A 15,910-nucleotide genomic window follows, 5' to 3' on the forward strand; every position below is an offset into this window, starting at 1 on the left:
TGGGGGGTTTGGCTGTTTTGCTTTGGGTTTTGGGTGTGCCTGGAGGAGGTGAGCCGGCGTCTTCACTCTGCCGCCATCTTGCGGGGCTCCCCTATTTTCATCTTTTTCTATCTGTAGGAAATGCCATTTTTCTGCCCCAAGTTTAAAAATAAGCACCCAAAAAATTGGTTCCCAAAAAGCTTAGTATTAACTGGGTGGTCAGACATGAAACAAGGATGATCCTAATCAACGTAATTCTTATTGTAGAGACTTGGGGAAAAGAAAAATCTAAAGTTGCACCGCAGGATGAAGGGAATCAGAGGAAGACAGTGGCGGAGGTTAATGGAGTTTGAGTAGGAGCAAAAATAAAGATAAGCACACGCTGTGAGAACTGATGTAAGGCCTGTATCACTAATAATTCAGAAACACTGAAAGGGCATAACATAATTAGACATTTAAGTAGGGAAGAATGTAATTAGTGAAAAGAGAATTTAATCAAGACATCGAAGTCAAGACAGTCAAACAGAGGCACCTCAAACATAAAGCCACATCACACCCCTCAGGTAGGAAGATGGGTGTTGACTCCATCCACTGCATTCTCCTCTCCAATCAACAAAAAAACCCTCTTCAACGTTTTGATTTCCATGTAGGTTTCCATACAACCTCTAAATATTGTTTCTTAGAAAGGGAAATCAAAAAGATGGCACCCCAAGGCAGTGGAAATATAGGAAGTGACACATTATGAACAATATGTGTTACGTAATACAACACATAAAAATGATTATTTCAATATAAGATTAATCTCAAAGTTACTAATTTTTCTCTTTTTTCCTGTACTAAGTCTCCAAAATCCAGGCTGTTTTATTCATTTTAAGTATATTTCAGGGCCTCCCCGGTGGCACAGCGGTTGAGCGCTGGGTTGCGAAGCTGCCCGGAGCCTCTGCAGTGCCGGTTCGATCCCCGGCTGCTCCCGGCCACCGGAGGAGGGTCCTGCATGGCACGCAGACCTCTCCTGCCGCCTACTGCTCCCCTCAGCAGTGTACTTCAGTCTGCCTGTTCTGCTCCCTGCTCTGGCTCTGGTGAATTCTCTCACCCTCCCCTGCTTCTGACTGTACCCAGAGCTTGTATAATTAAATAAATCTTTAAAAAAAAATAATAAAGTATATTTCAGGGGGCTTCCCTGGTGGCACAAGGGATTGAGTCTCAGCACTAAGAAGCTATCAGCAGCCACTGCAGGACGAGTTCCATCCTGGCCAGGGAGCTACCCACATGGTGCAACAGACCTCTCCTGTCTCACGCTCTGCTCCCCTCAGCAGTGTATTTCATTAGATCTGTCTGTTCTGCTCCCCACTCTGTCTCTGGTGAATCCTCTCATCCTCTCCCTCCCCCCACCTCTGGCCTAGACCCCAGTTCTTGTATGCATACATAAAATAAATATTTTTAAAAAGTAAATAAATAAAATTGAAACTAAACACAGATTCTTTCTGCACCTGCCCCCCGACCACCTTTCTCTTTAGTGTCTATGACTGCCTCTCACTGGGTGTTTCAGGAGGGTAATCACAAGGTTATTTTCCGTTTGTGACTGACTTGTTTTCTTCAGCATAACGCCCTTTAGGTTCATTCATGTTGTAGCATGTGGGGTATTACCTTATTTTATTTATTTATTTATTTATTTATTTATTTATTTATTTTTTGTGTGTGGGATCTTCGCCGGTGGCCGGGGAACGAACCAGCGCTGCAGAGGCTGCGGGCAGCCTCACAGCCAAGCGCTCAACTGCTGAGCCACCAGGGGAGTCCCTATTTCCTTATTTTAAAGGCTTCAGAATATTCCATTATATGTATATGCTTCATTTTCTATACCCTTTCATTGGTCTATAGGTACTTGGGTTGCTTCCATCTCTTGGCTATTGTATGTTGCAATAAATGTGGGTGTGCAAATATCCCTTTGAGATTCTGCTTTAAGATTTATTTTTAATGATGACCATTCATACAACAAACCAAAAGAATTAAGAAAATCCAGTCAACAAAAATTTACTAGAAAAACAATCATTTTAGTAGGCTAAACACAGTTATATTTTGAGAATGCCTAGTCAATTTCAGCATGGAGATATTAGTTTAGAAAATACTCATAAAAATGAAGAAAAGGTCAAATTCATCTATGAATACACCAAAATCACATCTAGCTTCAAAATACAACAAATGATCAGTCTACAAATATCTAGACCATCATTTCTACCGTAATAAATACTGCCAAATCAGGGGCCTCCCTGGTGGCACAGGGGTTAAAGACAGCACTATCAAGCTATTGGCAGCCACTGCAGCATGAGCTGGATCCCAGGCAGGCCAGGGAGCTGACCCACATGGCACAGCAGACCTCTCCTGTCTCTCCTGCTGCTCCCCTCAGCAGTGTATTTTGGTAGATCTACCTGTTCTGCTTCCCATTCTCTCTGGTGAATCCTCTCACCTCCCATACCTCTGGCCTGTACCCCAGTTCTTGTGTGCCTAAGTAAATAAATCTTTAAAAAAATACAGCCAAATCAAAAGCCTGCCTGGGTAGAAACACTTTATCTGAAATGAGCTTTCAATAAGCACAAACACTATTCATGATCAAGACTCTGCTCAAAAAAAAAAAGACTCTGCTCATACTGCTTTTTGAACAGCTGTAATAGTTTCATATTTGCCCCATGTTAAACACATCATGTGATTAATGTTGTATTAGTTTAATGTAGTAATTATTTTTATTTATTTATTTATTTATTTTTTTAAATAGAGGCATGTTTTTTTTTATTTGTTTGTTTGTTTGTTTATACAAGCACTGGGTACAGTCAGAAGCGCAGGAGGGTGAGAGAATTCACCAGAGCCAGAGCGGGGAGCAGAGCAGGCAGAAGGACCAAAGTACACTGCTGAGGGGAGCAGCGGGCGGCAGGAGAGGTCTGCGCGCCATGTGGGACCCTCCTCCGGTGGCCGGGGAGCAGCCGGGGATCGAACTGGCGCCGCAGAGGCCGCAGAGACCGCGGGCAGCTACGTAACCCAGCGCTCAACCGCTGCGCCACCGGGGAGGCCCTAATGTAGTAATTATAAGGCAATAAACTTAGTTTGTCTGATTTGCTACAGTAGCTTGTAAAGTAACTATCCTCAGAAAATCGATACTAGATATACTAAGTAAATAAACCTCATTAAAAAGCAGTAATATTGAAACAATATATAAACAAAATATTTAAAGCTATATACTCTGCTAAATCTTGTTCATATACACCCAGAATTCAGCACGATTGATCTAAATAGTAAGTTTAGCACCAATATTCCTCCATATCAAAAGTCAATTATTTTTCAAGAAAGTTTTACATGCAGAGCTGTCTATTACTGTAATTCAGTTCTATTGAAATAAACATCACAGAAATATTTTTTCCAAGACTACTAGACCCTGTGGTAAAAATGTTAAAAATGGAAAATGGCACAGGTCACCTAACTAAAAAAAAAAAAAAAATTAGTCCTAATTCTCATAAAAACTTACTCTGCGACCTTGAGTAAATTAAGTTGTCCTGTGCTCCATCTGGCTTCAAAGGGGGAAAAGGCTGGTCATACATGCTAATAACAATGAAATGACCCATTGTGGAAACCAATTCGGAAAAAAATGTTTCGATTCAGCCTCACACCATATACAAAAATGAATACCAGTTCAATTAAAAGACTAATTGTAAAAAATAAAGCAAAAAAACAAAAAACAAAACCAACTAAGGATATTTTATCATGTTTAGGTAGGGAAGACTTCTCTAATCGAGGATAAAACACAGAAGCCATAAAGGGTAATCAATTTTACTATGTAAAATTTTCAAAGGTTTATTAGCATGACACATATCCCAATGTTAAAAGACAAATACTGGGAGAAAATATTTAAAATGTCTCAACAGACAGTGGTTAATATCTGTACTTTATAAAGGGCTCCCACACAGCTATTTAAAAAATCCTATAGAAAATGGGAATAATATGTAAATAGGTTAATACACGAAAAAAGAATCAATCTGCAATAAACTAATTAAAGATATTCCATCTCATTAGTAAGTAGAAAAATAAAATTAAAACAGTAAAATATTAAAGTGGCAAAAATTTCAAGACACATGAACACTGGCATAGCTTTTCGGGAAGTCAATTTGACAGCAGACACCTTCATATAAAAAAACAAGCCCAGGAACCAAAGAGTTTCATCTGTGGAAATCTATTCTACAGAAATGCGCCTGTGTTTAGAGATACAAGGATAAGGATGCTCAATACAATACTATTTGTAATAATCAAAGAAGTAAAGGCCACCAAAACATCTATTGGAGAAAAAGGACTGTAGTATATCCATTCAACAGACTGTTTTACAGACATTTAAAAGAATGAAACAGACTGCAAAGATGTCAACTTTAAAAAGCAAGTCTCAGAAGAATTATATTGGGAAAGATCTATTTAGTTGTTTTAAAATATACAGAAAATGTTTAGAAAGATTAGGAGGGGAATGAAGGTAAAAGAAGAGCCTTGTTTTATTTCTGCTTCCACATTTATTGTATTACTTTTATGATTTAAAAAATCAAAGAATGGGGCCTCTCTGGTGGCACAAGGGGTTAAGACGCAACCTATGAAGCTGTCCACGCCTCTGCAGCATGAGTTTGATCCCCGGCCAGAAGCTGACCCACATGGCAAAGCAGACCTCTCCTGTCTTGCCTGCTGCTCCCATCAGCGGTGTATTTCAGTCAGTCTGCCTGTTCTGTTCCCCACTCTGTCTCTGGAGAATCCTCTCACCCCCCACATCCCTGGCCTATACCCCATTCTTGTATGCATAAATAAATAAATCTTTTTTAAAAATAAAAAAATAAAGAAAATAAAAATAAAAGAATGAAGGGAGATTTACCAAATGAGGGACAGCAATGCGTGGCTCCAGGATCTAGAATGTCTTGCTCGTGTCTAGAGCCTACTATCCAACATTCAGTCATCCTTTGCCAAGTGCAGTTTTGAGACACAAAAAGATTTTTGATCTTTTTATTTCTGTTGCCTCCAACAAAAGAACACAGCACCTTTGCTTCCCACTCCACAGAGGAGGTGGCCAGGTCTGTAGGAGGAGTGCCTGGTGGGAAGAGCCATTTCTACTTTTTCATTTCAATGTATGACAGCAGTCCAGGCCAGGAGAAAGCAAGACAGGATTCACCTGTGAGGAGGCAGTAAAAGACCGTGGAAGCAAAGCGAGGGAGAATGGTGAGGCTACAACACAGGATGTTTCAAGTCCCTGTGGTCGGCTGGGGTGCTCCAAGAAGTACATGTTTCATAACCTTAAACCTGGGGACAGTTAGCCCCAGTGAGGTTTCCTAAATACCTGAAGATGCTGATTCAGGACAGGGATTACAAGAGCAGGTAAAGAAAAAGACTGGTTTGTTTGGAAATGGACACCTTCTAGAGACAGACGTTTCAACTGTTTTTAAAATAGGCTTCATGCCATTTTCATTGTTTCCCCCTTATCCACCAGACTTGGCTTGTGACAACTGCAGTTTTGCTAAACACTACTTTTCAGGAACACATAGCAACCTGTGCAGGCGCAGAACTGGGGTAGAGAGACAGTATAAACACATCACGGTCAGAGAGATCGGGGTTCAAATCCTCCTCTCCATTTCAGGCTATATCGCCGCGGGCAAGTTACCTACCCTGATCTGAGTAGTGAATTAGCTCAATTTAGACCATCCCGATCCTTAACACATGTAGTGCCTAAGCAAAGCATGTTAGCCACAGGAAACCCTTATCAAAGGGGACTGCTGGTTTTTTATAAGATCTCTCATCAGAGAGAGGGGCTGGGGGAAAAGGCAGGGGGGCAAGGCTCCCAAGATGTTCCCGTAAGGCCTAGGGCTCCATGCAGGACACTGACATTTCCTAAAGATGAACTGACTGCATCTGCCCATGCAAAATATAAGCACATTTGACAGGATACAGCAGAGTTAGAATTTATATTGTAAGCTATTTTTAAAACAGCCTGGTTAGCAAATTAAACCAGCTGTGAAAATATCCCAGTTTCCATTCACAACAAATAGGAGAAACACTCTCCCTTAATGAACCTGGCCTTGTGGCAATGCAGCACGTTCTGCATAATTCATTCCTCAGGGTTGCAGAGACGTAGTTTTCATAAGACAGAACAAAACTCAATTATTTTCTAGGAAAAAAAAAATAAGACACAAGAGAGACGTTTCTCTCTCTAGATTTTCAGTAAATTCCACGAATCACTGTCCCATTCAGATTAAGAGACGACTACTGTCTGAATAAAAAAAAAAAAAGTAGTTATGCCAGTACTTAAGCCAGTCTTAACTATTTTTCCTCTAAAAGGGCATATGAAACACCAGTCTGCTCTGCAACACAATTTTTCAAGCTCTGAGGCAGAGGTAGGGAGGGAAAAATAATCTCACTGCCACCAAGAAGCTACCCAGAGGACTTGCAATTTCAAATTTAAGACTTATCACTCTTTAAGAAGGCAGGAGAGAGGGCCTAAATTATTTAGAATGCTGGCTAAGTTATATTATTTATAATTCCTGTCCCTTTAGAGAAACAAAGATTTGTTAATTAAACAAAGATCAGAAGTATAAATAACTAAACGGAATAGAATTTCAGGAAGCACTTTTCAAATAAATTCACACTTGGAATGCAGGGAAAGAGTCTGTTAATATAGTTCACTTTATAAAGACGTTGCTAAGAAAAGGATGTACCATTTTACACTTTCTTTGGAAATCAACCAGGCTGAATTAGTTCAATTTGGAATGTCCTGAGCCTTAAAGCCTTCACTAACACGTAACATAAATTTTGATTAGTCAAGTGTGAAAAACTACAAAGCCAACTTTCTTGTCTCTCCAGTTTGTCTGTCTATAAATAGAAGCGATGCGCTAACAGCCAACAAGCAACTGGTGAGTTCCACAATGTGCCCAATGTATACATCCCCTCAAACAGGCTTCAGGCAAGTTTGACCCAAGTGCTTCTTAAGTCTGCAATAGGATCCTTTTAAAATAAACTGTGACTCACTGTTTGCTTTCTTCACCAGGAGGTGGAGTCTTGCCATGCCCTTCCATTACAAAATCCTCCTGTTCCACCTGCAAAAGGAAGCACCACAGGTCAGCAGGAGGCAGAACATCAGGACACACCTCCCTGGAAAGGGCCTGCCCTCTGCAGGGCCTGCCCACGGGACCGTGGCACTGCAGTGCCTGGTACAGAAGCAGGGTCAATGGTTTTCAATTTCCAGGTTTGCTTTAAGGCATTTTTCCTTGGGTGACAAGATTTGCAGAACAAAAAGGAAGCAGGCAGATTTACAAATCACCTAACTATCCTAAAGGATTAACATCTAGAGTATAATAAAGAATTGCTTCAATTAGTAAGAAAAAAAGACAACCTACCAGAAAAGTTTACAAAATAATTGAGTTGGGATTCACTGAAAGGGATGCATAAATATCGCTAAACATACGGAAAGATGTTCAACCTCATGTCAATCCGGAAAATGAAAATTCAAATCACAAAGAGATACCATTTCAAACTACCTGGTTAACTAAAATTAAAGAGCTAAATAATATCAAGTGTTGACAGGATCCAGAGCTATAGCTATATTACTTTTTAAAAGTTTGCTGCTATCTAGTATACCTGAATTCACAAATGTATTTATCCTACACATTAATGGTTACACTTCCAGGTGTATATATATCCTAAAACCCTCTTGAACATATAACATATTTTAATAACACCATTCTTTTTTTTAAGATTTATTTATTTACGCACACAAGAACTGGGGTACTGGCCAGAGGTGTGGGGGGTGAGAGGATTCACCAGAGCCAGAGCGGGGAGCAGAGCAGGCAGAGGGACCGAAGTACACTGCTGAGGGGAGCAGTGGGCAGCAGGAGAGGTCTGCGCGCCATGTGGGACCCTCCTCTGGTGGCCGGGGAGCAGCCGGGATCGAACCAACCTGCGTTGCAGAGGCTGCGGGCAGCTCAACTGCTGCGCCACCAGGGAGGCCCTCAGGTTGCATATTAATCCCTTGTGCCATCAGGGAGGCCCCTAATAACATCATTCTTAACAGAAAAAAAAATAGAAATAAACAAGAGTAAAAGAGGGGCCTCCCTGGTGGCACAGAGGTTAAGTCTCAGCACTATAAAGCTATTGGCAGCCACTGCAGCACAATTTACATCCCTGGGCAGGGAGCTGACCCACATGGTGCTGCAGACCTCTCCTCTCTCCCCAGGACTCCCCTCAACAGTGTGTTTTAGTCAGTCTGCCTGTTCTGTTCCCCACTCTGTCTCTGGTGAATCCTCTCATGCCCTCCCACCTCTGGCCTGTACCCCAGTTCTTACATGCATAAATAAATAAATAAATCTTTAAAAATAAATAAATCTTTTAAAAAAAGCAATTGTTCTAAGTTTATTACCATTAAAAAAAAAACACAGGGCCTCCCCGGTGGCGCAGCGGTTGAGTGCTGGGTTGCGAAGCTGCCTGCAGCCTCTGTGGCGCCGGTTCGATCCTCGGCCGCTCCCCGGCCACCGGAGGATGGTCCCACCTGGCGCGCAGACCTCTCCTGCCGCCCGCTGCTCCCCTCAGCAGTGTACTTCGGTCCTTCTGCCTGCTCTGCTCCCTGCTCTGGCTCTGGTGAATTCTCTCACCCTCCCGCGCTTCTGACTGTACCCAGTGCATGTATAAACAAAACAAACAAATAAATAAATAAATAAAAATAAAACATGCCTCTATTAAAAAAAAAAACAAAACACAATACTGAGTAAAAGAAGCAAAGATACATAGAGTATAATTCCATTAATATTCAGTTCAAATATATACATCTTTAAAACATAGGTGTTGTATATCTAGACATACATACATATGTATATATAGTTTTTTAAAAAAGATTTATTTATTTATTCATACAAGAGCTGGGGTGTAGGGCCTTGCCGGTGGCACAGCGGTTCAGCGCTGGGCTGCAAGGTTGTCCACAGCCTCTGCAGCACTGGTTCGATCCGCTGCTGGCCGGCAAGGGTCCCACATGGCGCGCAGACCTCTCCTGCCATGCCCGCTGTTCCCCTCAGCAGTGTGTTTCATCAATCTGCCTGTTCTGCTCCCCTCCCTGGCTCTGGTGGATTCTCTCACCCTCCCCTGCTTCTGTCTGTGCCCAGTGCTGGTATAAAATAAATAAATAAATCTTTAAAAAAAAAAAAAAAAAAGAGCTGGGATATAGGCCAGAGGTGTGGAGGTAGGAGGTGGTGGTGAGGATTCACCAGAGACAAAGTGGGGAACAGAAAAGGTGGACTGACTGAAATATACTGCTGAGGGGAGCAGCGGGGAGACAGGAGAGGTCTGCTGTACCATGTGGGTCAGCCCCCTGCCCAGGGATCAAACTCATGCTGCAGTGGCTGCCAATAGCTTTATAGTGCTAAGACTTAACTCCTTGCACCACCATGGAGGCCCTCTGGTTATTTGTTTTATAATTATGCCTTTAACTATTTTTTTTTCTCTTTGATGCGTGTGGTTTATTTTTCAATACAAATTTTCAAAGGAAAACAGAAGCATATTCCTATTCCAGGCAGTTTATTGATCAATAAAGGAAGGAAAATGACAGAACTACCTCCACAAATGGGGATTGCACATCATCAATTCTATGAAAACTCCCCCAAAAGGCATAATTATAGAAGAAATCAAACAGATGGGATTATTCCCAACTTAGAAAAAAACAGTCCACTACTTATGGGACCTAGCAATCTGGAGTAACGTAGATACACATCATTATAAAACCCAATAAAACAAAAGGCTTTCCAGTTCTTCCTTCCTCACCAGATTTCATTTCTCAAGAATGGTAGAGACATGAGATAGCTTGAAAAGGCTAACTTTCCAAAAGGACAGAAAAATTGAGAGGTTTGCTTTATTTGCATTAAAAGGAGAGCTCAGAGGGAGTGCAGGCAAGTATAATAAAAGACACACACTGTATATCCTGTGAAATTCAACCTGGGTTTTGCCTTCACTCTTCTCCTACAGACTTCCTGATTCCCCAGCCTATAGGGCTTTGTCAAGTGGGGGGAGGATTCTCTCCACCTAAGTCTACCCTTGATCTAAAAGCTCTAGAAGGAAATGTAAGGGGTTACAGTGCTGCAAAGGGAACTTCTGAGCTAGAGGTGATCTTGATGTGGTTGTGGCAACAAGAGAATATAGGTAAGTAAAAAAATAAAATCACTGAGCTGTACATTTTATGCACTTAACTACAAATGTCAAGCTTTAAAATTAGAAGAAAAAGGGGACAATATGTTTAAATTTATTAAGCTTCTTGGCACCTCATGCCTCCACTGTTTTCTCAAAGAATGACTATTCTGCCACTAGTAGATAGTATGAAAATTTCTTGACCTCCCCAATTGTAATGTAAATCGTGGTTATGAGCCTCTGCTTATTAGTTAAGAAAAAGTTTATCAGGGCCTCCCTGGTGGCCCAAGGGGTTAAGCACCACACTATGAAGCAATCCACAGCCTCTGTGGCACAAGTTCGATCCCTGGCTGGCCAGGAAGCAACCCATGTGGCGCAGCAGACCTCTCCTGACTCACCTGCTGCTCCCCTCAGCAGTGTGCTTTGGTCAATTTGCCTGTTCTGTGTTGTGTTCCCCACTGTCTCTGGTGAATCCTCTCACTCACCCCCCCACCCCCGCATCTCTGGCCTATACCCCAGCTCTTGTATGCATAAATAAATAAATCTTAAAAAAAGAAAAAGTTTATCTACTACTGTCAATTTATAATTCAGCATAATAATGAGAGGTAATACCCAAAAGCCCACGGCTTCTACACCTCCTCTCCAGTGGCTTCCGAATCCTAAGTCCAGCCACTGTTTTGTGTGTCTTCTTTACATGAATGGCCCCATAGGTCCACAATGTAACATCCTCTTGGTCCTTAATTTCCTCTCCTTTTTTTTTTTTTTTTTTTTTTTTGTGGGACCCTCGCCTGCGACCGGCGCTGCCTTGCAGCCCAGCGCTCAACCGCTGCGCCAACAGGGGAGGCCCAATTTCCTCTCCTTTTTATAGCCCTTATCTCTGTGAATGACAAGATCATTCACTAAGATTCCTAAACAGGAAAGCTAGAACTGTACAAAATTGTCCACCTTCCTTCCTTCACCCCATCCTGTTCATTGCTAAGTTTCACGGCTTCTCTTAAATCGCTCTCATCATCCCTTCTTTCTCCCCTTCTTACCATCGTAATCAGGCCAGCTTTTCTAGACCTCACTAGAAAACCTCTAGTCTTTGTGCTTCTGGGTTCCGTGTCACTTCAAATCATCCTCCAAATCACTTTCATCAACAGACTTTGTGAAATGCAAATCTGATCACACAGCACTCCTCAAAATTCTTCAAAGGGCCCTGTCCCCTCCCTGAGGGACGAAAGTTGAGTTCATTTGCTCACGTGATCGGTCTATGTGCCTGGCCCCACTCGCCCAGGCTGACACTGAACCCCTGGTCCCTACCCCTTTAAGTGCCAATTCAGACGCTTTTCCCCAGAGACACCCTCCCTCAGGGTGCCCCCTTTTTCTCACTCCTCACCATCCCAGGCAACAACAACAGTCCAGAGCGCTCCCTGCTCCTCACCGCTACTTCTTGTTTTTCTCAGGTCCACTTTCAGTCCCTTCACATTTTTGCTCACTTTTGTTCTATAAATTTCCCACACACTTCTGGGCTCAACTTGGAGGTTCCTCCGCTCCCCCACCCCCGCCCCCATGACGTCATTTTCTGGAATTTCACTATTTTTAATCATAAAACTCACAGCATATCCTTACCTTTCTCCACTACCATTTTATTCATTAAAAAAGTGCTTATTATGAACTGAGTGCGGTGTGGAGGGAATGGTGAAGACAGTCTCTTCCTGCAAGAAATTTACCTATTAGTGGGAACGACAAACAAAAAGCTGGCCAGTTACAAGGTGGGACCCAAGGCCACAATTCGGAATGGGCACACTGGCCTCGACGAGAGGGATGAGATGCCTCTCTGCCCTCTAGATGGATGGAGACCTGTCCCCAACTCCTTCCAACTCCAGCCAGAAACAGCAGGACCACCAGGGGTCGGGCTCAGCGGCCAGAGCCCACCCAGGTCCATGGATTCTGAAGTCCGACTTGGACCCTTTCCTCCCCATCCTGCCACATGAAGCAGTAAGGAGAATTCACTGTAGCTTCCAGTTCTTTCCTCAGGGTCGTCCATTCAGGGCCTGGCCTGGCTGGTGTCTGGTGAATTTTCTCCTCCACGTCCTACATGTGCTCACCACCAACTTGTTCTCAGTCGTGCCTGTCTTGCCAACCCCTCTGCTTTCCTCCCCTGCCCCTGGCGTACAGAGCATGACGGGAGAAAGTTACAAAACAGGTTCCTTTTCAAATGTGTGCCAATCAACTTCCACTAGGTACTCATGTTTCAGCATCTCTGCCCGGAGGCCCTTCTTCATCCTGTCTTGGGTGAACTTCTAGTCACCTTTTCAAAGACTGGTTCAAAAGTTACATTTTCTGGGGAGCACTTCTGATTCCCCCGAGCTCTTCTCCTCTAAGCCGCCCAACGGGCCTTTTCCTCTCATCCCTGAGGCTGAACCCAGCTGAAATATTCCCTTCATGTATTTCCTCCCAGACTCACCTGGGAGGAAAACAATGTAATCTTTGTCTGTATATTCCAGAATCCAACACAGCCCTTCTTGTTGGTCTTTCATTCATTCAGCACACCTTCTGAAAGCTGTCTGTGTGCTGCCCAAGGGCTGAATGATCCAGTACTCCACCACATTCCTGCCTTTATTCCCAATCTTTTCTACTCTCCTAGCAGCCAGTAGGAATCCTCCCTAGTCCTCAGTGCCTAGGATGGCTGAGGGGTCCTGTCTCACACCAAGCCCCGTTTTTTCTTCTCAACGCTGTGGCATGAACCTGAGTTGTTACCCATATTTACCCCTCACTGCTCTGCAAGCCTAACATCCCCACAGTCTTCTAAACTCACACCTAAGCCACACCACCTCCTCTGGGACCTCACGATCCAAGCAGCCCTCTGTCTTCAGCAAATCCATCCTCTCAACCTGCAAATAGTCTGTGATCTCTTCTGTCCTGGAAAATTATTTTTGGCCTCATAATACTCTCTCAATATCCTCCTGTTTTTGCCTTTATACCCTAATTCCTAAAAGAATAAGCTGTACCCCAATACTTTCATGACCTCTCACTGATCTAACTTTTAAAATGTATATTTATTGAAGTTATAGATATGACTTTAAAAGTCAGATAATACCACAAGGTTAGAAACAAAAACAGCACTCTCCTCTGCGGCCTGCCTCTCCCACAACACACAGGGGCCTCCTTCCTCCCTCTTCCTAATAGATGTCATTATTTTTTGTTCAAATCAATAAGCAGGGCTAATAGTGCCATTACTAAGTAAACAGTATATACAGTGGAATCATACGGAGCAGTATAATTAAATTTCCTTTCTTGCACAATTTCTGATTTTCCTTGGAACTGACAATTACCACTACCTCTTATTCTTACCAATTTTTTTGGCTTAGTATTTATTATGTATTTTTCACTAATTCATCCTCAAACTCTCCAACTGAGCTGTAAGTCTCCTCTTAATAAATTCAAACACTTCTGTTAATCTATCAATTTCACTCCAGTCTTGGAGACATTCCTCAGGGGTTTCCCTGTTCCAGTCTGGAGTGTTTGCTCTCCAGGCTGCTAAATAGCTGACACCTTGCCAGAAATGTCTCTTCCCTTCCTCTCTGGCATTCCTGCTCTCTCTCCTACGTGGAACATCTGTTTCCCAGATCTGTTGTCTTCCTCTTTTATAGGGTTTACTCCCTGATTTAGGTGGACCATATAAGCCAGTGATTTCCTTATAAAAGGTATATGAGAGGTGGATTTTTTTAAGATCTTCAATGACTGAACTGTCCTTAATTTATTCATACACAGAATCAACTTTCAGGATTTTGGTTTTTAACCCATATATATGAGTGATACAGAGGAGTGGTTCATGTTAGTAAACACTTTTCCCTCCACAATTTTTTTTTTTTTAATGCATGCAAGAACTGGCGTAAAGGCCAGAGGTGCGAGGGGTGAGAGGGCCCACCAGAGACAGAGTGGGGAACAGGCAGATCCACTGAAACACATTGCTGAGGGGAGCAGCAGGGAGACAGGAGAGGTCCGCTGAGCCATGCGGGTCAGCTCCCTGGCCAGGGATCGAACCCAAGCTGCAGTGGCTGAGAACAGCCTCACAGTGCTGTATCTAACCCCTTGAGCCACCAGGGAGGCCCAGGAGTCCCTTCAGGCTTGTGTTGAGTATCTTTCCTTCAGTTTTTCACAATTTTTGAAAGCTGTGCTCCCCTGGTTTCCACCTTCCAGGGTTATGTAGAGAAGTTCCATATCTTCCAACTGCTGGTGATTTGGACATGATCTCTTTCTTCTCTAGAAACTTAGGGTCTTTTATTTCTCCTTAGTTTTCTAAAACTGCAAGACACAACATATCCAGTGGGTAGATGCTTGCAGTTTTAAAACTTAGGCTCTTCAAGATTGGGACATTTTTCTCTGCTTATTTATTTGAGTATTTATCTCCTCCAATTTCTTTTCTCTCTTTTGGGAACTCATGTTACTCAGTGTTGAATTTATGGCACGGATCCATTAATTCTCTTCTTTGTCTTTCCTTTTTTTTTTTTTAAATAAAGAGCAATTTTTTTTTATTGTTAAGATTTATTTATTTATTTATTTATACAAGCACCGGGTACAGTCAGAAGCGCGGGAGGGTGAGAGAATTCGCCAGAGCCAGAGCGGGGAGCAGAGCAGGCAGAAGGACCGAAGTACACTGCTGAGGGGAGCAGCGGGCGGCAGGAGAGGTCTGCGCTCCATGTGGGACCCTCCTCTGGTGGCCGGGGAGCAGCCGGGGATCGAACCGATTCTGCAGAGGCTGCGGGCAGCTTTGCAACCCAGCGCTCAACTGCTGCGCCACCGGGGAGGCCCTTTGTCTTTCCATTTTTATCTCTGATTTTTTTATTTGACTCTCCGGAAGATTCAGTTTTACCTATTACTTCTAATTTTAATTTTTAATTATTTATTTATTTATTTTTTTTAAAGCTGACTGATTTTTTAAAAAAGATTTATTTATTTATTTATACAAGAACCAGGGTACAGGCCAGAGGTGCGGGAGGGTGAGAGGATTCACCAGAGACAGAGTGGGGAGCAGAACAGGCAGACTGATGAAATACACTGCTGAGGGGAGCAGCAGGCGAGACAGGAGAGGTCTGCTCTCCATGTGGGACCCTCGCCAGCCGGCAGGGATCGAACTGGTGCTGCAGAGGCTGCCGACAGCTTCACAGCGCTGTGCTCAACCGCCTGCGCCACCAGGGGAGGGTCCTTCTAATTTTTATTATATATGTATTATTTACTTATTTAGCAGGGCCTGCTTTGGTATTGGATTTTTTTTTTTTTTTTTTTTTTAGTGCACTGGTTTGGATATTTCTGTTTGCTTTGCTGAAATATATGCTCACATGTGGAGTTTTAGCCCTAGTGCTAACAAAAACCATTTACTGAACAAACAGTTCTGCTGTGAGCAGTGACTAAAGCTCTGGAGAAGGTAACTGAGCTCGTTTTCACAGGTGCTCCTGTTACAGGGCAGCCCCGATATTAAACGGGTTACCTGACTGTGGGTCCTCACCCGTGCGCTTAAAAGGGACTTAATACTTCACTGCAGGCACACACAAAAGGTTAATAAAAGATTATTCACAAGGGAAGGGGAAATGAGGAAATGTGCAACTCAGGGAGAAAAGTGGGAGATAAAGTCTTAAATGCGTCCTACTCGACCTGCCAACCTGGAATCCCAAATGGCACTCTGAGAGCTGGCGGTGAGCCAAGAGTTGTGAAGCCAAGAGGCGAGAGAGCCCCAAGGCCCATGTGTCTGGTTTTTATACCAAACCTGGCTGCTTAA

The 15,910-nt window shown here is 43.0% G+C and overlaps 1 protein-coding gene across 2 annotated transcripts in view; it reads right to left on the bottom strand.

Moving 5' to 3' along the window:
- The window catches only part of TNRC6B (trinucleotide repeat containing adaptor 6B), a 212,866-nt gene that overhangs the window by 129,744 nt on the left and 67,212 nt on the right, over nt 1-15,910 (bottom strand). For both annotated transcript variants that reach the window (XM_054696023.1, XM_037513513.2), the window contains exon 4: nt 7,012-7,079. In XM_054696023.1, the coding sequence (XP_054551998.1) occupies nt 7,012-7,079 (68 nt within the window). The remainder of the gene's footprint in view (nt 1-7,011; nt 7,080-15,910) is intronic.

The sequence above is a fragment of the Talpa occidentalis genome, unplaced genomic scaffold, assembly GCF_014898055.3.
Source record: "Talpa occidentalis isolate TD23 unplaced genomic scaffold, MPIMG_talOcc4v2.1 talOcc4.16, whole genome shotgun sequence".
Classification (NCBI taxonomy): Eukaryota; Metazoa; Chordata; class Mammalia; order Eulipotyphla; family Talpidae; genus Talpa; species Talpa occidentalis.